Consider the following 22,413-nt stretch of genomic DNA (forward strand, 5'->3'; position numbering starts at 1 on the left):
AGAACAAGCTGTGTGGATGTCAATATTATATTTTGTAGTCAAACTGTTTGCAAGACATGAGAAAGTCGTCTCCGGCATCCATCGATCTACATAAATGAAACAGCACAACCATAAAATGAGGACATCGAGAGGTACAGGATGGGGTATTGAGCATGAACGAAAATTGATCCTCTCGATTCGTGACCAGAGGACAAAATCGAAAACCACGGATATCGTAGGGTATGCGTATCAGTAAAGAAATGTAAAATATGACCTGGCAACTTGGTAATCAAAAGAAAAGGATTGTATGCTCATCCATTTCGTCCGCGCAGGACCTCCACGCCTCCTGTTCTCATTTCATCTAGTTTTGCCGACAGTTCGACATTCTGCGCTTCGACCCCATCGTGGCGACGCTTAACTTCGTTCTCGAAAATAGCAGCAGTGCGACGACGAGCACGACGCAGATTCTTCATCTCGGTGAGGAGATGGGTGAATCGGTCAATGATCTGGTCTCCACAGTCTTCCCATTCGTCGACAGACATGCGAGCCAGGTATGTCTGACGGTCTTGCTCGGGAAGTATCATTAGATTCGAGACAGCATTATCCGGAGACTGTGTGAATGGGGCCACCGAGGGCTGTGGCGGCAATGAAGGTGATCTAGCAGGAGGGGGAGGAGGAGTCGGAGTTTTGTCGAAAGGTTCAGCTTGCAATTCAGCAAAGGACTTTTGGTACAGCAGGTGTGGAGGGTAGTCGGCTTCAATGGGTCGTTTTTTGGTGTTAATCACCGTGTTGCGGCGGGCACGCGTGGTGGATTGTGAGAGAAATGGGTCTTGCATCAGTTCATCGTCGCCATTGCGATCGAGATCCGCCAGGTTTGTGACATCGAAGATATTGGAGGATTGACCACTTTCACGGCGGCTATCGACTCGTATCGTTTCATCAATGCCAGCTTCGCTTTCGTCCTCATCATCGCTATGCTCGGCGGGATGGAAAGCCGTCATGCTGAGAGTTCGCCCAGCTTGTAGTGGCGGCTCGGAACTATGACGAGTTGGTGAGATATCCAGCTGATCCAGCAGTGATGGCTTGGGTGGACTGAAGCGCGTTCTTGGTGTTCCAGACGTGGCTGGTGGCAGGATGATCTTCCTAGGCCCGGTGGGAGGCAGCATATGGCCCAGTTTCCGTGGCTGAGGTTCCGGGATTGGATTCACAGGAGGCGATGAACGAGATTCTGCCTGTGGCCGATCCACGGATTTTGAAACTCTTTTACTCGCAGACCAAAAGTTCTCGAGGCGTTTGCTGAGCGGCTCTTCCGCTGAACGATGCTTGTGAGACAAGAACCAGCTGCTGGGTTCTTTGGGCTCTTCGGTTTTCTCGTCGTCCGCCCCAGCAGACGACGTTACTTGGCTCGAGGTATCATGCGCATCGTCGGAGTCAAATCCTGCCTTCTTCATGACTTTGTCACCCAGGCTGCCACCATACCAAGATGCTCGGGCATGACGAGTAGGCCGAGGCAGGTAAGATGGCCGAGGGGATGTTTCATTAAAAGGAACGTTTTCGTTAGGTGCTGTCGGAGAGTGACCATCGTCATAGCCGAAAACACTGGTTGCTGCGATGGTCGAATCATCGATGGCTTCCACGTCGGTGTCAAATACGTCCCGCGGGTGTCCATTTTCAGGGAGTGTACGGGAATGTTGGTCTGGAGGGAGAGGCGCCCCCTGAAAACCTAGCCCCAGCGGGACAGAATTTCCGTTCATGTTCGATCTGTCCAGATGCGCGATGGGCATTTCAATTTTTGCTTGCGCGGCCCGCAATTGGCGCTGCGACGGGCCTAAGTCGGGGGGGACACGGGGCTGCCCGGCCTCCTTGGAGTGGACGTAATCGCCCACTCCCATGATGGATAGATGTGCTGGCTGAGCAGCTACTATGGAGTTGCTGGCAGAATATTGGAAGTGGATATCTTTCCCGACAATTGTCGAGATGGAGGTGAGTAGATGTCGGTCGGATCGCCCGACGCGAGATGGCCGCGTGGTCACGTGCACTACGCGCTGCAGATTGCCTATCTTGGAAGCCCCCGGGGCCGTGATGATTATTGCCTGCATCCAACCTTGGTATGTACTCCTATATAGGAGTACCCAGTATGGCGGGACCTCCTTGGTGACAGTGCAGTATCAATGCCACGCGGGCCCGCGGAGTTGACTTACAAGACTTTATCTTCCTCATCTCTTTCCCATCAACAACTCAACGGAGGCGCGGCCACTCTTCATCCATGCCATAAGAACACCTTGTCCCCGAATCAATGACAGGCACCTCTCATCGATGGTTGCGACAATCTTTTCCGGGGATGGATACTCCTCCACGAAACCCCCGTTGGGCGTCAAGTGCTTCAGCTTTCTCCGGGAAAAACGGATCATGAGAGGTGATATAAATGAATTTATCGACCTCATTGCGGGGTATAAGTCAAGGATTTCAGTCATTCTAGGCACAATTACCATGTTCATCCTAATTTTGTGTCTACCTACTTAGCCTGGGCCTGGCAGGCATCAATAACTAACTATTCCTTCTTTTCTTCAAGCTTCTGTACACCGTTTGGACATTGATAATGTAAACAGTAGGAGAAACACTATTCGTTGATTACCCTCGAGTCTTTCTGCGCTCCCTGTAGAACATTCTTCATCAAGTGATACAAATCTGGCGCTGGTTTCTTCCACCTCTCTCCATTCGGGAATACCTCCCTCCTCAACCTGTTAACCCATGGGATCAACGGCTGATAGTATTGCGTGAAATTATCCTCAGCCGTCCTCAGAAAATAGTCTTCATCAGAAATCACGCCCTGCTTAGATCAAATCAGTTTATTGTCACTTTCATAATTCCAACTGTCGAACTCGGTGACTCCGATGGGCTTTCCTGGCCTGCTGTAGTGAATGCATATCCAGAACAGCACCCAGAAGAATGACTCGAGGTCATGCATAAAGGAATGCTGCTCATTGCCTAGCAGTGCCCCGATGGCCATGAATGCCCTCGTGCCGGTCTTCCCCTTGGCACCAGAGGCGCTTTCTCGTTGCTCTCGGACAGCAAGGTCAAGATCAATCAAAAACGCCGTGAAAGAACTGTTATCTTTGTCCTCATTGATCATGAGATTGTTGATAGAGATGTCTCGATGCAGGAAGCCAGCCTTGTGCAGCGAATGGTGACCTTCAATGCAGTCCTCCAGTGCAGCAAGCAGAGCCTCGCGGGAGCTGGCCTTGTAAATCGGCTTTCCGTAGTCACGAAGAATTATGCGTCGGTGTATCCGGTTTGGTATCCGATTTGGCTGTGCTTCAAAGCTGGGCTTGGCTGGAGATGATTGGCGGGATCGCTTGTTTGATGGCAGAGTGGCATTGGTTTCACTAGACGGCCGCTTCAAGCCAGCGCTGCTACTTCGCCCCTGGCGAGAAAGATGCGATGTGCTTGATGCCAACAGGGGACGACCTGTTCGGTAATTCGTAGCCTGGGTAACATCCAACCCCTTTCGGACATTGTTTTGAATATCGTCATCAATACCCTGGACGCAAACAGTCTCATGGTGGTAATATCGGGCAACATTAACCACGCCTTTCTCTGTTGCTTCTTGAAGAAGTATACCTTCTTCGTCTCGGTCGGTATACTGCCATGAGTCTTTAATAACAAAGGTTGCCTGAGGGTCCTCCTTGCGGTGGGCTTTCCAACACGTCGTTGCACGACCGGCGATACAAGGTGCATGTTTCATGACCTCATCAATAATAAGGCGCTCTATCCGGCCATTTCGCTCGATCTCAATATATCGTTCCTTGCCAGATACGATAATTGTGGGGTCGAATCCAAGTCCATCCTCATTCATCCAAAGGAATCCGAGCACCATACTCACAAATTGTAGCCCGCCTTCTTTTTTGTTGATATCAAATTGTTCGGAGGCAATCCCACCCAGCCGATCAAACTCCCACATCCTTATTCGAGACCCGCAGAGAGTAAAGCCCAAGACAAAGCGACGAGTTTCTTGTACAGCAAGCACTTCTCTTGCATATGTTGCAAGGTCCATCCAGGCCATCGATGCTTTGTCAGCCTCCGGGTTACTTTTCAGCTCCCCAGGTACGAGGATATGTGACCAGCAATATCTAACGTCTTCCTCTATCGCTGTATAAGTTATGTCGTGGTTGACAAAGCCAATGCCCATACTGCGTTTGCCTGTAGAGGCCCGTAATGGCGTTTTAGGCTGCGCAAGCAACTTTCGCCCACTGTAGTTGCTTGCAAATGTTTCTAGCTTCGGGATGAGTTCGCTGAACCAAGTCAGGACGTCACTTTCCTTCGCGCCTGCGGGCCATCCACTCCATCCTTCGCTGCCAAATAGTGGACTATCACCTTCAGTGCATTCTCAAAAGACAGTGGCAGCCGTTGTCTGAAGACCAGGAACGCTACTCAAGAAGGTATCACAGAGATTAGGTAGCCCGACGTATAAGCTCCCAAGCTCCAACTTCAGGATTGGATCCACATTCTGGCGAAATTCCGATGAGTTCACAATGCCGCTCGTGCTCTGACTCCACGGTGTTTCTTGGAGTGAAGGTATCGGTCGAGGAGGCGGGGTGGATTCGGCAGCAGCAATGGACACCAGGTCCCATATCAGTGTATCTTGTAGTTTATCGGCAAGAGCAGCTCGGAGGAGGGCTTTGATACGGTCAAAGTCGAAGTTGTCAGATGTAACAGCAGAAAGAAGTTTCAGGATATCAGTTTCGAGAGTACCACGGCCTTTTCTGGAAGGTAAGAGGCTGACAGCAGGGAGATTTTGCAAAGCAACCAGAAAATTGAGGGACAGGCGTCGAAGATCTACAGCAGCCAGAGAACGCAGTCAGGGAATGTTGCAACGGCGAGAAGGGCTGCTGATGTACAGTAGCCAGCTTACCTTTTGACTGGCAAGGTGTGTAAGGGGTACTCAGGATCCTTCCGCCTTTAACTGTCGAATTGAACGAGGTACGGATGGCACCTAGTCCGTTTCCAATAGGATATTCCTCAATGACCTTTAACCTTGATTGATCCATCTCTCGCAGTTCTCATCTCGTCGCGTAGCGGCCGGTGGCTAGGCTTGCATAAGGATGTTCGCGCCCGTAACCAGGAGGTAAGTTACCTACCTAGGTACATCCTAACAGTTAACTAGTTAGTTAACTAGTGAATCAATGATAGATCATGACATCAGAACCTCCAACAACACTAACTATCGAGCTAAGCACCCACTTTCCAGTTTCCTCTGCCCTTCACAAACGTGCAGCAAGTTGGAAAACTAACTCGCATATCGGCCTCATCCTTCGATTTATGCCCAATATGGGACTTTTTTCCAGTACTCTCAAGAAGGAGAGAAAACTAGAGAAGCAAGGCGAGATATGGGAACTACAAGAGTATCGCCGCTACAAGACCTATCAGTTTTACGAAGACTCCAGCACGTACCATGGAAGATGTCCCGAGTTCCTCCAAACAGAACTTCGGCTCCGCGAAATCGCACAGAGAGAGATATTCTTGGAGGAAGAGATCGAGCGAACTGGAGTGGCCGAGAGCAAACTAGAAGCAACACAAGAAGAGATACAAAATCTCAAACAGGAATACTTTCTTGCCGAACAGAAGAACAATCGATGGCGCGCAGACATTGCCTGCGGGTCGATGCGAAGAGGACTTGACCTGTGGCGATCCCACCCGCAGTGGTATCTCCATAAAACACTCTCCGACGATTGTGCTGACCGAGGTGGGTGCTGCGGCCGTGCGTGTGGATGCTGTCGGGATCGCAAGCTCAGGCCGGAACGCCAGTCGGGAGCTGGCCATTGTACGGTTGAATGTGGATGTTGCCAGCAGTTTCGCGGCTTCGCGCTGACTGATGAAGCGAAAGAAACTATGAAGAAGCTATATCCACTCGATCCGAAAAAAAACTTCTCATACTGCCTAAAGATATATCGTGCCTCCATCTTTGGTCTCGATGGTGACTCCACGAAGAGTCCATTTGATCTAATCGACAAACCACCGGGGTATGAGCAGGATAACTAGCTCTTCTGGGAGTTGGGAGGGGGCTGAGGCTATACCTAGGTATCTGCCGACATAGTAACCGAAGACTTGAAGCACAATAGGATTACTCCCGTTGCTGGATTCCTTAGCTAGAACTCAGAAATATGCTGAAGTCATAGATGAGAGGACATCATGGGAAAGAACAAGGGAACTGAATACGCTAGACTTCTGTTTTGTTCATTCTTTGTCCAATGCTATTCACAGCAGGACATCCATAGATCAGTGTCTCTCATTATGCTGCCGGCCGTCAAGACCGCCCCAGCAGTGGCTCGCTGTACTTAAGATAGGATCGATCCCCGTTTCTGACAGTGATGAGAACATAGATATTCAAGCCCCTACACAGCCAATCTTCGACATCAGCAACCTCGTAAAGATCAGTTGACCAAAACGCTGAAGAATAAGTGACAACCACGGTGTTAGAAGCCCTCAGACAGATATTACCATTTACAAACGCCGTGATGCAATTATCCCACCCTATAATGTTCGATCCGACCGGCTTGATCTCCAATCGAATCACCATATCACAGGCGGCCAGCCTTTTTTATTCCACTTAACGCGACTCTACACCTATTCGACAGCCGCCTACACCCCCGATCCCAGTAACACGCTAACCAGCAGCATATAACTGTCTTAGACACTGCTTCCTATCTCGCCTTTAAAGACCTTCTAGACAAAGCCCTCCTTAATCCAGACCACTTCGACACAATCCTCGCGATCTTATTTATTAGCTAACACTAGGATCAGGACCCCTGCTATATTGGTATTCTAGAGAACCGATTCTAGGACCTACTAACACTCGTCTAGGCGTCTAAACTCAGCCCTATCTACATTAATCCCTATATTCTGTTCGGAGAAGTATTCATTTATACTCATCTAACTACTACTATACATAGAGCCAGATACAAAACTAGGTCGTCAGCTAAGGGCGGAAGGGAGCTATATAATATCAGGGTCCTAGCCTATATCGGCGCTATCGACGATGAAGATAATTATATAGCAGCTACTATAGTAGCTCTGCCAGAGGCCATATATAGAGATCTGCCCACTGATATCCTAGATCTTCAGATTCATATTGGGTAAGGAGATAGTCGCGATATTCTGGCCGATGGTAGGGACAGTCTTTCCAGGATTCGGCGCGGGGGTTCTCTCCGGTCGAGACTGATAGAAGGCCTTAATCTGCGATAGGAGTGTGGTCTTGCCGGCATTGTCCAAGCCTAGCAGGGGCACCAAGTATTCTAGAATTCCGATCGGAGATGAGCGGTCGCGCAAGTCGGGGAAGCCGAGGGCGCAGGAGATGCGACTTACCCTCTTTGCTCGTCGCGTATATATATAGCGACTTGGCCAGGTGATACATAATCGCGCAGGAGCTCAAGCTAGCGCGATCAACATCAACTCGACGGGTTCCGCAAGGACCAAACGTCCATGGATGGCGATGCTGAAGGAAGCTGGAATGCGCCAGCCCCGTTCCCGACTTGGCAAGTAGGGCTTAGGGCTACGCCGGGCCACGTTGGGATTGGGACAAGGTACCTTTTCCACGGGCACCTGGCCCACTCCCTAACTCCATTCCCAAATAGGCTAGTCAGGTGCCCCCTGACCCCACCCCGAGGTGCCCCAAATGCACTTACACTCTTTACACTGTGGTGCACCCACACGCGCAGCGGGTGGGTGCTCCCCGAATAGGACTAGTCGGAAATGGGCACGGTTAAGGGGGCCTCTCTTTCCCTTCTCACTCTTCTCCCTCACCCTTCTCTCCTCCGGGAGCTTGTGCTACGCCATTTTTTGGCCTTAAAATCTAGCCAACGTGGTCTAGATCTTTGCCCCATCGTTGCTAATCTAGAAGGACCAAGTCGCTGCGGGCACTTAACCTAGGAATGCTAGCAGTACTGACTTGATAAGTCGATTCTAATTCGCCAAGCTGTTGCTGGTATTCGCAACATATACTACACCCGAGAGCGGATGGCATCGATGAATAGATTTAATTGGAATACACTAGGAATAAGTTAGACTCAGCATGGCTTAGATGCAAATATTATTTGTGGTCTTTGTAGGAGCAGCCGCTGCTTCTTTTAGATTCAAATGAGTATTTTGGGGTATCAAAACTTCCAGGCAGTAGATCGATATACAGTCAAACATTCAAATCCAGGCAACGAACGAGCGGGGTTCTTTCGAGGTCCCATCATTCAAGGAGAGCCATCGTCGATATGAAGGTGCTCCATATTATACGCAACACTCCTTCCGCGTCGCGTCGCCCTCTCTAAGAAGTCCTTCGATTTTTGGACTTCCACTTGCCTCTTTTCCATCGCAAGCCTTTGTTCGCGTCTCTTTTCGGATGATCCTGTCAGGTCGTCCGTCGGCATTATATCGACCTCCATGTTCTCCTCTTCGTCCTCAACAAGATCTGGAGGCGTGACCAAAGACGCGACTAGCAAATCACCAATCCACAAGGATACCATACCTCGAAGCTCTAGCAATTCGGACGAGTCCATATATGGCGGTGATCCGAGAAGCATATCCATACGTGTCGCGATTTGTTGCGCTTGCTCCAATTCCTGAGTCCTGATAGCTGCAATGCGCGCTTGTCTCTTGTTCGACTGGCGGGTCTCGAAATCGACTGAGGAATCTTCCTCAACGGACATGTCATCAGAGGAGTCGTCGTCATCCATGACATTCTTTCTCGCCGAGTTACTTTCCTCCTGGGTGACATAAATCCACAGCCCAAACATTGCCGGATAGAAGTGAAGGGCAGAGATAGCATGCGGGGCACTTTTAGAATAGGGATGATTCAGGATCAGCCTTTCATAGTAAGACTGTGCCTCCGCAAAGCCCTTCTTGGTGAAGGGCAGAGGTGTGCTACCTGATCGGTCACGAGCATTCCCCGCTGGCTCCGGTTGGCCTCGCCGTAGTAGGATCTCAGCACCGATACCCCATCTGCCTTCACTACGCACATCCACCGGAAGTCCTCTGAACTCTTCTCGCAAGATAAGCCCCCATGCTCTTCCAGCGCGTACATAATCTCTTTCGAGCAGACATCGGTGTAGAATGGCGGTTAATACCGATAGGTGCTGAAGTCGAAGGTTGCCTTGGTGCGCCGGGGACTGCGGAGGGTAAACCGGGGACGACAATGATGATAAACCGGCAAAAAGCTGGCTCGGCAAGTTCTCATGACGATGATGATCCTCCTTTGCGGGCCCGTGGGGAAAGTCCCCCCCGGGCAGCTCCTGATCGAAAGAGAGGCCGGCAATTCGGTACTGGTGTGACTCGTTGGGCGTCAAAATCAGAGACTGGCCACCAGGAACTGATTCCGTCCCTGAGGCAGCATCAGTCGTATCTGCCAAGTCCCCCTCCTCGTCGCTCCACTCGTCGCTCTTCTTGCGTTTCCGGTGGTCATATTGGGCGACGCGAGTGCTTGTTGGCTGTAACCAGGAGGGCAGTGGCAAAGAAAAGAAGGAAGCCGATGGGGCAGGCGCCATATACTCAACAAGACACGGGTTCCATTCAGGGCTGTTTCGGCAGTTCACAAACTCGACAGCCTGCAGCCTATAGGGGCGGTGGGTTTGTGCTGAGAAATAATAATGATGGTAAGGCCTAGAAGTTTCACCATCCCGTTGACTAAGACCCAAGAACCGCACCTCGGGAAGCAAAGGAGGCAAACATCACTTATCGCTATCACCCTCTCCATTCCCCCCATACGTCGCCTTCTCTCCTTTCCTCCTATCCGCCTCGCCTCATTTCCAATCTTTTTCCTTCTCTTTTGCTTGTAACGCTTGCATCCCCCACATTCCACGCCCTCCTTGGGCATCGTCATTAGCGGGTCCCTGATCGCCATCTCCGGGCTCGGCGGGTATCGAGCCTCGAGTGTGGCCTGCACCTGGTGCTTGTCAGAGTGTTCGAGAACACGGATCTGTGTGCTTCGTATTGGATGGTGGGCATTGTCTCAAACATCTGGTGCCTCGTTACAGAATTTCTATTGATGCCTTGCCGAATTCCGTCCCTTTGTCTCGACAGTCACTCACAACCTCTAAGCTCCGGTATCGCTTCGCACATCAACTGGGGTCTGCGTCATTGTGAATTTGCCGATAAGAACGACTTGGAATACTAGACTGATATTGCTCAGAAGCCGCCATCAGGTTCGCTCCTTCAATCATTCTCATCCATCGGACAAAGCTCAGGTGCTAACACGGTCGCTGTCAGCTCGTCGTAATATCCTATGGCAGTGGACGGTTTCTAACACCCTTCTTTCCTGTTTCCATTTCCATAACTTGCTACTATGGGCCAGTCTTCCTCGACAGCGCGACATTCCCCCGACGCTAGTTACACGGACTATCCACCACCATCCTCGATATCGCGCGATACTGGTACAAGGAATGAAGACATGAACAACAGGCAGGCATTTGAGCAAAACGCAGAGGCTGGCACCTCGTCCGGAGTGGAAACACACTTACAAAGTGGCCCCGGCTCATCGTCTGATCAATCGCATGAGCCCCTGGAGACATGGCACCAACCCACACGGCCCTCCGGGGGGTTATCGCACCCCATGCGCAGCATCGAAGAAGAAGAAGGTACCGACCAGGAATCAGCAGAGCGAGATTACCGCTCAGCAGCTATTGCTCGCATGGCGGCCAGAAGGCAGTCCACCATGTCAAGGCTGGGTTCTAGAATTCTCCCCAATTCAGTCATCCGCGGTCTTCTCAACAGTCAGGAGGAGACTCCGGCAGAAGGGCATGCGCATAGACATGGCCTGGTGTCAAGGACACCGCCACGGTCGGAGACCGCCCATAGTACTGGCCGTTTCAGCCCTTTTAGTGCACTCGGATCAAGGGGAGTTACCCGTCGGCGCTCCGCTCGGGGGCCATATTTCATTCCACCGCGTACGGACTCATCGCCGATACCCGAAACGACAACGAACCCAACCTTCCTCGATAATTCCAGTGAGCGAATAACTGAGACGAACCGGGCCTCCTGGCGTCGAAGTGCTCGTCTGCACCGCATGCGTCATTCGCTATCGACGCCAATTTCTCATATGTTCGGCCAGCCACAGTCTAATGTTTCTCCGCATGAAATTCCACCGCACTCATCCCCGAGGCCATCGCTGAGCGATGGTCTTCCGAGTGCCATGGACACCCGCCTGGACTTCGATGAACCCTTACATGAGCTCGATTCTGTGGAGCCAAGCGTGCATAATGACGGACCTCTATCTTCGAATCAGCCTAACCCACACTTGATGCGTCGACTTCCGGGCCTCATGAGAGCGCGCTCTTCACGGGCATTGCGACGAGAAGAGCAGACCCCTCTTTCTCGTGTGCTCCAGCTAGCGGCAGCCGCGATAGCAGCTCAGCTTTCAGGGACCACGGGCCCTGCTCTACCGAATATTCAGGCGCTGGGAAATGACGGATTGGAGGGTTCCTTGGAAAACTTCATTCAGAGTCTGCAGAGTGCTACATCGGCCCAAGCCCAACCACCGACAGCAGGTGAAGGACCTAGCATTCCTGAAAATGAAGGACCGTCGCCCCCGGTCAACTTCTTGCGTGTCTTCCGGTTTGCTAATTCGGACTCACCTGCTGGTGGCAATCCATTGGGGCGAAGCATGAGTAGCTCTGAGAATCAGGGCGCTCAATCCGATGGAATGTCGGTTGATGAGCCTCCAGAGGGAGCTGAGGGGCGGACAGTCACCTTGGTCGTAGTTGGAGTCCGGTCAGTGCCGGCTGGCAATGGAGGCAATGGAGAACAAGGGCCTCCGGCCCCTGGAGGCCCAGGCCTTGATGCTCTTCTCGGACTACCATTCCTCCCATCAAACGCCATTCCCCGACCGTCAGAGGCAGCCGGGGATCCTATCCAGGGCCGTACAAGACTTCCCATCCCTCGCCCGACGGGTTCTCCCGGGCTCCCCGCCTATGGGATCCCTGAGACTTTACGCCAACCAGGCCTGAATCCCTCTCGCAGACTCTCTGATGCAGGTCCACGTACCACATACCCAACCTTCCCCCCTTCTGCCCTTTCCGAAAGCCCCCCGGGCCCCCGCCCCCCGCCTTCTACCCCTGCGGAACAAGGTATGTCGGCTGTGACTTCTGAAAACTCCACTCCGAGTCGCAGACCATCGTCTGCCTCGGCCATGTCACCGGCTGCCTTGCCACAGCTACACGAAGATCGGACTATGCAACCAACGGTGGAACCTGTGTTAGAAACGCCCTGGCCACCCATGTCCGCTCGGCAGCGTCGACGAAGCGACTCTGAATTCGCTCGTCATCGAGCCCTGGGCTCGGGGTCCGTCCGCCGTAATGGCGTAGTTGAACCTGACCAACCCCCTCCAAATGGAGGTCGAAGTTGGCTGATCTATGTCGTTGGGACCAACTTGTCGGAGAATCACCCGGCTCTCACGACTCCAAGTCTGTTCACTGATGTATGTCCACCCCCACCCCAATTCTTCCGGCTCTGCGGGAATTACTCTAACTTTTTACGTAGAATCCTACATACGAGGACATGATCTTGCTCTCATCTTTGCTAGGACCTGCCAAGCCTCCTGTTGCCTCTCAGGCCGACGTCAACTCTGCAGGTGGCCTGTTTAGGCTTGTTGAGTACGGCGGCTCTTTGGTTGCAGAAGCTGTAAATGGCGAAGTTGCCATCCAGATCCAGGACGGCGATCGCTGTCGAATTTGCCTGAGCGATTACGAAGTGGCTGAGGAAGTTCGAGAGCTCGCTAAATGCAAGCATGTCTTCCACAAAGATTGCATTGATCAGGTTCGTTCTCCCCACTTCACCTTAACATTCGAAAAGTGAGACTAACCAGAAATTCTAGTGGTTAACCACTGGGCGGAATTCTTGTCCCTTGTGCAGAGGCCAGGGCGTGCGTGAAACATCCAACACAGATGGTTCAGCGTCCGATCCTGCCCCCTCCTCTGCCCCTGAAGGCATGGCGATCTGATCGATCTTATCCACAGTGTATTGGTATGCTTCATTTCGCATTGCCAATAGCCCATTCGAGGCCCGTGGGTCTTGGTTCCCCTTCCTCATTGAACGTTAGCATTCCAGCGTCTGCTTAGAGCCTTAACGACTTTTATTTCATGGATATCCCTTTGGCATTCTGTCTCTGTTGTGTCAGTTTCCGGCGCTTTTTCATGTCTGCATTTATCATCCCCTTCGCCCTGGAGCTCTGGAGGCGGCGTGAGTTCTCGGACGACGACACATACTCTTGGTTTTATCTCTCCACTTCATTTCTTTGTATTCTTCTGTTGGGTTCTTGTCGAGTCTGCTTGGACACGGATCATATGCCTTGTGGTTCTACCTGCGAGAGGTTAAATGGTTGTAAAGTGATAGTCCTTGATTCGCCAGTCTACTCTGTAAATTCCAGCATCATTCCAACTTCGAGGACCCCGAATGAGAAGGGAAATCCCAATGTAATCCAACGTTGACTATCAGTAGTGTTCTTCTGTATACTCCAACTCCAAATTGCGTCTGCCCCGCCGGCCCCGCGGACGATCACGTGCCGGAAAACTTCGTGGAAGCTCTGCTCCGTCGACTGATGTCAGTTCTCTAGCTTGTACAGGTATGACTTTCCCGGTCTGCACTGTGTGCGAGACCAATTGATGCACGCGGTAGACAAAATCTCACAACCCACCTACAAGAGTCCTAGCAATTGCGCCGCGTCAGCCCGAGACCTCCCAGCCCACTCTACCGGCGTCTATTCTCTACAAGAAAAAAAGAGAAGACGAAACAGCCCACCTGATGAGAAATTAGACACAGCACCGTCTACGCCACAATGTCCATCCCAATCCGCGCTACCGTCCTCATCTCCGGCAACGGCTCGAACCTCCAAGCGGTCATCGACAAAGTCGCAGCCGGGCAGCTAAACACCACGCTCGTGCGAGTCCTCTCTAACCGCAAAGATGCCTTCGGTCTCGAGCGCGCCCGCAAAGCCAACATCCCGACGCAGTACCACAACCTGGTCAAGTACAAGAAGCAGCACCCAGCCACGCCGGAGGGTGTGCAGGCCGCGCGCGAGGAATACGACGCCGAGCTGGCGCGGCTGATCCTGGCCGACTCGCCGGAGCTGGTGATTTGTTTGGGATTCATGCATGTGCTGTCGCCGCGGTTCCTGGAGCCGCTGGAGAGGGCCAAGGTGCGCATTATCAACTTGCACCCGGCGCTGCCGGGGGCGTTCAATGGCGTGGTGAGTCCAAACTGTTCCGTCCTGTCCTGTCCTTGTCTTGTCCGGCACCGGGGGTTTCCTGCTTGTTGGATTAGTTCAGGGGAAAGTTGCGTGTGCTGACTGTGGTGCTGTGCAGAATGCGATTGAGCGAGCTCATGCCGCGTGGATGGAGGGCAAGATTGACAAGACCGGCGTCATGATTCATGACGTGATCTCAGAGGTCGATATGGGGAAGCCCATCCTGGTGCGGGAAATTCCGTTCCGGAAGGGACTGGACGAGGACATCGAGGTCTTTGAGAAGCGTGTTCACGAGACGGAATGGGGCATCGTCATTGAGGGTGTGGATCTGGTGCTCAAGGAGCTGGCGGCGCGAAAAAGCGCCTGAAGCCTCACGTCCGCCCGTTCCGACTGGAAATGGATGACGGAGACTCCGACTTGCCAGACTGTTGACGATTTTACGACCATATATAAATACCACGTATGAATCTTGGAAAAAACGAAAGACCGAGAGAGTCGCCCAAGTCTGCGCATTTCCCGCATCTCTATACCAAGCCTCGCGTGCCACTGGGACGCACCACTTGGCGAGATCAAGATTGCCGTGGAGGGCCGTGGTCCCAGCCAAGAGTAGTAAATGGGTTATGTCGTTATGTCGACAGGGGAAACTTTCTCGTTCCGGTTCTGGTGAAAATGGCGAGATGAAGCAAAACGCGACTATCAATCCACAATATGCACGATGTCAATCCGCAATCAAACCAGGCCCTCTTGGGCAAGGTCCAGAGCTAGGGCCCATGGAGAACAGATGACGGCATCACAGCGAGGCCACCTGCATTTCGGATCAGACCGGGCCCAGCGCAACACTACACGCCAATCCCAATCCCGACAAGCAGGGGACGAAGGAGCTCCTAAGTCCAAGGATCATCCAGACGGCTAACGGCGCCGCCGGGAATACGAGGGCCTCGTCCATCGTCATGCATCGGCCCCAGCAAGTTCCTTAGTCAAAGTAAAAAACGAGGATCGCAGCGAGTCTGGCAGGGATGTGAATGTGCATCCACCTTACCGGTCGAGCTTCTATCACATGCTTCATGCAGTGCATGATCGCCCTAGCGCTGCTCTAAGGAAAGTCCATCGTTGCATACGTAGACTCTCAGCCCAGAGGCAAATCATCCGGGGCCACGCGACACTCAGGACCCTCAATGCTGCAGTGCAACCCCAGGGATGAACAGCTATCAGCTATCAGGCCCTCTCTCTGCACTGCCGGCGCCAACGGGAACGGGACAGATCCTCCCTTTGCCCTGGCCCACTTGAACCTGAGCCTCGACGGAAGTACGGAATACAGAGCAGCGTATATATGCGTATCTCCGCTGTGCGGGTACGTTGTCCTTTGTACCGGCTACGCTGTGCATATCCTTTGTTCTCGACCTAACTGATGGCCCAGCGTGTGGCCAGGCAATCCCGGTGCACGATGTGGGCAGCACTTGTTGGCATGGGCGCTGGGGGCCGCAGGCTAAACCCGCCGGCGTCAACTCAATTGAAGACAGTCGTATCCGATGGCTCCTGGGATCGGCCGATCTCTTGCACGCCTTCGGAGTATGATATTTCCTCGAGAGCGCGGTCAGGGTTTCGTTTCTTGGCTATATGGGCCCTGGAATAACGTGTTCACCGAAGTGAGTGTGAAGTTAGTTTAGAGAGATTGGTATCGGGTCCGGACTCGGATATTTAGTTCACTCGGGCTCGTTAATATTACCCGTGGCCTTGCGTTGCTGTTATCTTTTATCGACATATACGAGCTTCCCAATGTCTGTGCGCTTTGGTGGTTTCTGAACATATGGTAGACGACATCTTCTAGGCCTGCGTCTGGTTGAGAACGCCCGGTCCTATCGAAGTATCAAAGTACGTAAATGAGAGAATCTGTCGCTACAACGGTCAGTCTAGCGGCCGCAATTTCCCGTTTTCCATGGTGGGGAGAGCAGGGACAGGAACACGAGCCTTTCCTAGATCATCCCACGCCGTTGATGTTCGGTGTGCAAGCTACCTAGGCAGGATAGTGTCACTGCTGGTTGATATTGCAGTCATTTGATGCCACGGTCCTCTTCCAACGTTGCATTCAGCCTAGTGATAAATCCTCCCTCGCATGCTCTGCACCAATTAATTCGGGCTCGGTGCTTCCCTCGCTCTGCTCCATCTTCATCTCGGATTTGGATCACTCGAGTGCAATACGAGATTGGCCTCCCCTCAATCTGGTCGCATCAAATACTACAATCGTGGTTTTCATGTGGACAGGATGAACGTCTGAAACTCGATGGGGGCATTCCCCTCACAATTATTAATCGCTGACCTTGTCAACGCTCCGAGAGAAAGTGCAAAGTGTAAAAAGTGGAGTGGTATAGACCGTTGGAAAGTGCAGTGGTTCGAAACACCCAATGGGTTTCTGACATGAAGGAGCCGATAGATCGACCCGTCGGACACGTTGATCGGCCCCGTCGGCAAATCAGAAATTCTTCCTTGCCGTTGTTTCACGGGAGAGAATCACGTCCGGGGGCAGTAGAACTGAGAAGACTCCAGCGTTGCAAAACTGCCCGAGATGATACGAGTTTGGGACCACGCACTTTGCCCCAGCCCATGAAGCTGGTCTGTACTGCGGCCGTTTCGCTCATGGACAATGATTCATGAGGCTCCCCTCGCTCAACCGTCACCCGTCTCGGCATAGCTGGGTAGGGGAGATCACGTTCTTCGTCCACGGCAACCATGGGGGAGAGGGAAGATCAGAGCGGCGATGTTACCCAGGAGCCCAGGAGAGCGCCGTGCTGGAGCAGCAGCAGCACCGAATAGCACCGAACCAGCGCGCGCCTGGCAGATGGACGACGCATGGACGCAGCACGACTAGTGGAACCCCCGCCAATTCCACTATCAGGGCGTCGAGCTAAGCAACATCGGTGCTAGCCCCTAATGCACTCCTGGTCCTTCTGGTGCTTTGCCCTCGATGGATGGATGAATGGGCGAATGGCGGCACTAAATCGCTGGTGCCCAGCCGGCTCACCTTGCACTTCCATCCACATGGCGAATGGCGCTGCGTCGTGGTCGATCCCACATTCCCCTCCCTTCTAGCGTCTTTTCGATCTGCTGGCCCACCTTTGCGTTCTGTCAAACCCTCGTCGATCAGGCACAATGCCGATTTGCTCTGCACGGGGGCGAATCCGGTGTCTTTTCCACCGCAGAAATGTTCCCAAATGTTCTCTCGCGGGAGGTGGCGGTGGAGGATGACGGGGAATGTAGGAAGGGCCGAAGGCAGACGGCAGACGAGAAGAGCAGTCACGAAACAGCAGACATGCGCCTTTCAGCTGCGTCTGCACGCGCCTTCCTCCAGCTCCTCCTCGCCCCTTCCCTTTCGTCTTGCCTCCTTCCTCCTGTGAGGTGATAGGTGAGGTCTCTTCCGAGGTCTCTCCGTTTCTTTCCATCGGACTCCCGCGACTCATCCCGCGCTAGACCACGCCATCCCCCGTGTTCTTGACCTGCATTGGGTCCACGCTGTTCCAATCATGAATCATGGCGGCACCTTTCCGGCTCCACCGCCATGAACGGAACGTTTTCGGCCTTTTTCTTTCCCCTCGAGCTGTCGCCGGCCAATCCAAATTGCCGCCTTGGAAGGAGTGGTGATGAGGGTTATGGTGACTACGACTCTGACTTAGGTACGTGTTCGCAGGTAGCTCACGAGGTCCCTGGCCCCGTATCGACAACTGTCGGGACTATGATAGTCCCTACCAAATGATGACCCATGCAGACCCAGAAGTTGACCTTCCTGTCTCGGGTGACATTCTTCCGAAGCTATCCAAAGGCAGTTATCGCCGAGGAAAATCAGTTCAGAGCCCCATGTTTGGCTCTCCATCTCAAGGAGACGGTCCCACCGGTATCCAAGGAATCACGGCCAAGAGAGGAGACAATCAGATACTTGCCAGTGGCATCTAATTATTATATTCTGGAAGAGTCATGCAATCCAGAGCCTTGTGGGATGCTAGGATGCGCTGCGCTGGTCATGGTGTAATGACATGGAACAGATCCATCGACAGCCTGCACAGGGTAGGGTAGTCTGTCTTCTACTATGGAATGCAGCACCAAGAATGATTCAAAATGTGAGCTGTGCGCCGTAGCGCTGGGAATAATCTTCTCTCGAAGCCCTGACAAGCCGGCACTTGAACTACTACTGAACGTGAGCCCTAGAGGGAGCGAGTCATCGACGGTGATATCACGCTTGACTGGAGGCGATCTTCCGAGGGAGTTCACCGAAACCAGAGGCTTGGGGACGATCAATGCTCGTCCTTGACTCTTGGGCTAGGACACGAGCCCCGCGTCGATGCACGATGCACGATGCACGATAAAAATAAAGCGATCCCCAAGGCGAGTGGGGATGGGAAGGGGGCCATTGCTTAGTAGGAGTGCGACCTTCCCAGGATCTGTGATGCCACCTGGTGGATAATTTTCCGCGCGGCGACTGTTGGGCTCTCTCATTTGCTCTCATCTGCTCCGTCTGGCCCAAGTGGTTCTCTCTCGATCCCAGTTGTTCCCCCTCCCTGGAGTTGAGATGCAGTCCCAGTAAGAATTCCCAGGAATTTCAGCGGCTCCGCCTTTCAGCGCCACCGGAGGCCATCCGAGATCAGCCCATCAAAGGAGGGCGTGAGTCCCAGAACAAAAGTCTCGTTGTCCTCAGAGAGGCATTCGATATGGCGATCGGGATTGCGGAGAATGGCGGGCGAGAGGAGGATCCGGACAGATCAAGAAAGCAAAAAAGCAACGAGCGTGCTATTTTTTTTTTTAATCTCCGCACATCCTGGTTCCAATAGTCCGGGTCAATCTCACCCCACTTACACCTCGACCTTCCGGAATACTTCTCCCTTCCTCGGCCCTCCATGCTGGCTCCTACTGGCTTTCTTGGACTCGCTGTGTTCTTCTTCTGAGCGACGCCGGTGATCATGCAAGGCCGCGAAGCTTCATGCTAATTCACATGCGGGGGACATTCGCGCGGAGGTGAACGAACTATCGCCTCCCAGCCCTCAAAGAAATCCGCCATGGAGCAGTCGTATCAGCAGTCCCAGGCCGCCCTGACGGGCTTCCTCGATTCAATGCAGCAGGACTCGGGCGTGTCCGCCTACTCTCTCTTCGGTCCTACACAGTATCCCGAAAGCGTGGCGTTTTGGCATGATCCCTCCGTCGCGCCGGCCATCCCCATACCCGCTCCGCCCTACCCGCCCAAGCAGCCGACTCTCCTCCAACCCATCCCGGATCAGAAGAAACACAAGCGCACCCGCAGCGGTTGCTTCACCTGTCGCTCTCGCCGCATCAAATGCGATGAATCCCGCCCCGTCTGCGAGCGCTGCCGGAAAGGTGGCCGCGATTGCGTCTATCCGCCCCCCAATGCGACCTCATCCAAGGCGGGCGCCCGGGCCTCGGTCAAATCGCGTGGTGCGTATCCGCCGTCGCAAGGGAGTGACTCCTCCGGCAAGGTCGAGACCGGAGACCGCAGCCCGCTTGAGCCGATCATCGATGAGGAAGAGTTCGACAGCGCCAGCGGGCTGGGATCGCGACCATCGCCCACGAGTGGCACGGGTAGCTCCCGCCCCGACCTGTACAGGACGCAGAGCGGGCAGTCGCTGCAGAAACGCAGCTTGAAGTCCGTCTCGGAGTCCGGCTCTTTCAACCTGGAGCCAAGCAGCTCACCCTCGACCGAGTCGTCGCGCTTCGAGTCAGTGAGTGTGCGGTCGGCCAGTATCGGGCATTCGACCGTAGAATTGCTCAACTCGGCTCGCCTGCCAGAGGATGTACGCTTTTACCTCAATTTTCATCAGGAATTCATTTCTCATGAGCATTTCTTCTTGAGGCGTAACAGCGCTCGCTTCATCCAACACAGCATCATTGAACTTGCCTTGCAGTATGAGCCATTACTCTACGCGCTCGTGGGCTTTGCGGCGTATCTTCACACCTTGCAGACCCCTGGTGGGAAGCTGTATACTTTCCTCAAATACTATAATAAAGCGTTGACTCTTTTACGGAAATCCCTCGGTTCGGGAGAAGAGCATAGCGAGGCAACGTTATGCACAGTCCTCGTTCTGACCACCTTCGAGGTATCGTTCTATTCCATTCGCCTTTTCGCGACTCTCTGATCGATTTTGGGCACGCTCTGACCGTCTTTCCCTACAGGAATACATCGGAGATTGGGTCAACCTGATCGACCACCATCAAGCAGCACACGCGTTGATGCGGGAATTGCTTACCCCTGAATCATCCAACCTAGTCGATTTACATACCCACATTTTCCTCTGGTACGCACGATTTGACGTGGTGGCCGGCATTTTGGCAGGTACCGAGGCGGTCCTCAGCCGAGACTGGTACATGGTCAAGGAACAATACGACTTGGAGCAGGCAGCCCTTTACCCGGATGACGCGTGCAAGCAATTTTCATTGGTAGCATCCATCAATCGTCGCTTTGGTCTGGATATGGCCTCACTCTACGCAAAATTATCGCAGGGCTTGATCCCACTTGATGAGTTTGTCACCCGAAATGAGCAGCTAGGCCAGACGCTCGAGCGCGCAAAGGACATCATGCGCACCTTCGATGACTCTGAATACATCGTGCGCTCTTATCCGAACAAGCAACCCTTGACAGAAGACGACGTCGTGGACCCTTACGTACCTGGCCGGATACACCAGGGTGAAATGTGGGATGCTAATTTCATCTGGATCGATCTTCTATCCACCGAGACCATGCACAAGTATCAAACGATGCTCGTGTTGAAGCAACCGATGCTGGAAGACCTGGGCAAGCTCGCCTACCAACAGTGTCAGCTTGTCGAAACCATTGAACGCTGGCCGGACAGGGGAACTGGGTTTTATGTTGGGTTCAAAAATTGCATTGGTATCACCAGCATGTTCTTGCCCAAGAATGACAAATACTGCATGTGGTCGAGGCGCAAGATTGCCATGATGGAACAGAATGGGTGAGCCGTACCGCAGCAAACCTGATATCTCTTGGATATTAGCTAGGAAAGAGAAAATGCTAACCTCTTTCTCCATCTCAGATATATCATCAATCCCCGATTCCGCACCGCTCTCGCCGCCATCTGGAAAATCCCCGAAGTCGTGCATTGGTGGCTTCCGAACGATGAAGGCTACTCAGATCTCCTCCGCGAGATTCGCGCGATGACCGAAGAACGCACGAACCAGCCCCGCGACGATTTCCGTGAGAATGTGCGCGACATGAAAGGGATGTTCTGGAAACTGAACCTCGACGACCCCGAAGACGAGCAAAGCCCTTCAAGCAGCCACAACAGTTTCCAGTGAAGGATCATAAGATATACAACCTCGCTATTTCTGCTCGGGTGACCGTGGCCTGACCCGATTGCATACTTCCAGTCGTGGATGACCTGTCCGTCTTAGGCATTGACGCCTGGCCGCGTCATAATCCGCGAGCCTGGTCCAACAATCTTGCCTGATATGCACACAGTTGGCGGCAGTTCAAGCTTACGCCACAATCCAACATCACTGTGCCCTACCTAGGGGAGTCAGTCTACGCAAGTTGACAGGTCATCCTTCGCTTCATCCGTGCGGCTATGAGTAACTATTTTTACTACTCAAGCTACACCCACCTCTATCCATGTCTATGGTCATCCACTCACCGCTGCGACCGGACGACGTCAAACTGTCGAATCAAGAAGAATATAACTAAGCGCAGCATCACCGGCGCACCTGGGAGACTGCCTTGTGTCCTCGGTCTTCATTCCCTACCGGTTTCTATCACGCACTCCTGATCGTCCCCGTGTTGATCGCTCCATCTCCCACCGTCTCCCTATCCACCCACCGATATACACCCGCCAATCCCCTCAATATCCCAATCTTTTTTCTACCTTTGATTCCTTCCCTGGATTTCTATGACCTTCTTTCAGCCACGACTTGATGTGTAAATTTCTTAGACCTATACCCAGTTGCTACGCAGTTGCACAGACATCTACGGCTACGCCGTTGAACATGGACAGAAACTATTGAATATCAGTTTCTTCTGGCTCTTTTCATTTCATTATCTAGGTAGATTCCGTGGTGTCATTATATGCGCTTTCATCTCGACATTTAGCTAGAGCGTCATCATGGATGCATATAGAGACCACCAGGCCACGGAAAGATACGCAAGGCCAGCGAGTGCAGAGTACAAGGGTACCAACGGTATCAAGTTCCTGGAGCCGTTGACCAGC

General features: G+C 52.9%; 9 protein-coding genes across 9 annotated transcripts; 5 read left to right on the top strand and 4 right to left on the bottom strand.

The window, feature by feature from the left end:
- Positions 1–290: 290 nt before the first annotated feature.
- On the bottom strand, positions 291–1,871 carry N7459_009112 (uncharacterized protein; the record flags this gene model as incomplete). The annotated part of the gene is made up of 1 exon (XM_056948280.1): positions 291–1,871. The coding sequence occupies one exon, from the start codon at positions 1,869–1,871 to the stop codon at positions 291–293; it is 1,581 nt and encodes a 526-aa protein (XP_056795505.1).
- Positions 1,872–2,599: 728 nt separating this feature from the next.
- N7459_009113 (protein kinase family protein) lies at positions 2,600–5,027 on the bottom strand (the record flags this gene model as incomplete). Its single annotated transcript, XM_056948281.1, has 4 exons — positions 2,600–2,790; positions 2,839–4,365; positions 4,399–4,815; positions 4,892–5,027. 4 exons carry the CDS (start codon positions 5,025–5,027, stop codon positions 2,600–2,602), a joined length of 2,271 nt encoding a protein of 756 aa, XP_056795506.1.
- A 280-nt stretch (positions 5,028–5,307) lies between these two features.
- Positions 5,308–6,018, top strand: N7459_009114 (uncharacterized protein; the record flags this gene model as incomplete). The annotated part of the gene is made up of 1 exon (XM_056948282.1): positions 5,308–6,018. The coding sequence occupies one exon, from the start codon at positions 5,308–5,310 to the stop codon at positions 6,016–6,018; it is 711 nt and encodes a 236-aa protein (XP_056795507.1).
- A 1,071-nt stretch (positions 6,019–7,089) lies between these two features.
- Positions 7,090–7,390, bottom strand: N7459_009115 (uncharacterized protein; the record flags this gene model as incomplete). The annotated part of the gene is made up of 2 exons (XM_056948283.1): positions 7,090–7,271; positions 7,342–7,390. The coding sequence occupies 2 exons, from the start codon at positions 7,388–7,390 to the stop codon at positions 7,090–7,092; spliced, it is 231 nt and encodes a 76-aa protein (XP_056795508.1).
- Positions 7,391–8,216: 826 nt separating this feature from the next.
- Positions 8,217–9,506, bottom strand: N7459_009116 (uncharacterized protein; the record flags this gene model as incomplete). Its single annotated transcript, XM_056948284.1, has 1 exon — positions 8,217–9,506. One exon carries the CDS (start codon positions 9,504–9,506, stop codon positions 8,217–8,219), a length of 1,290 nt encoding a protein of 429 aa, XP_056795509.1.
- Positions 9,507–10,303: 797 nt separating this feature from the next.
- On the top strand, positions 10,304–12,955 carry N7459_009117 (RING-H2 finger protein; the record flags this gene model as incomplete). The annotated part of the gene is made up of 3 exons (XM_056948285.1): positions 10,304–12,433; positions 12,496–12,771; positions 12,830–12,955. 3 exons carry the CDS (start codon positions 10,304–10,306, stop codon positions 12,953–12,955), a joined length of 2,532 nt encoding a protein of 843 aa, XP_056795510.1.
- An 834-nt stretch (positions 12,956–13,789) lies between these two features.
- N7459_009118 (phosphoribosylglycinamide formyltransferase) lies at positions 13,790–14,564 on the top strand (the record flags this gene model as incomplete). The annotated part of the gene is made up of 2 exons (XM_056948286.1): positions 13,790–14,200; positions 14,316–14,564. 2 exons carry the CDS (start codon positions 13,790–13,792, stop codon positions 14,562–14,564), a joined length of 660 nt encoding a protein of 219 aa, XP_056795511.1.
- A 3,186-nt stretch (positions 14,565–17,750) lies between these two features.
- N7459_009119 (uncharacterized protein) lies at positions 17,751–18,142 on the top strand (the record flags this gene model as incomplete). Its single annotated transcript, XM_056948287.1, is given in 2 exon segments — positions 17,751–17,865; positions 17,880–18,142. The coding sequence occupies 2 exon segments, from the start codon at positions 17,751–17,753 to the stop codon at positions 18,140–18,142; spliced, it is 378 nt and encodes a 125-aa protein (XP_056795512.1).
- Positions 18,143–19,239: 1,097 nt separating this feature from the next.
- Positions 19,240–21,508, top strand: N7459_009120 (Zn(II)2Cys6 transcription factor; the record flags this gene model as incomplete). The annotated part of the gene is made up of 3 exons (XM_056948288.1): positions 19,240–20,292; positions 20,369–21,165; positions 21,247–21,508. The coding sequence occupies 3 exons, from the start codon at positions 19,240–19,242 to the stop codon at positions 21,506–21,508; spliced, it is 2,112 nt and encodes a 703-aa protein (XP_056795513.1).
- Between the last annotated feature and the right edge of the window lie 905 nt (positions 21,509–22,413).

This window comes from Penicillium hispanicum, assembly GCF_028827665.1.
Source record: "Penicillium hispanicum strain IBT 35686 chromosome Unknown utg000008l_segment0_segment0, whole genome shotgun sequence".
Lineage (NCBI taxonomy): Eukaryota > Fungi > Ascomycota > Eurotiomycetes > Eurotiales > Aspergillaceae > Penicillium > Penicillium hispanicum.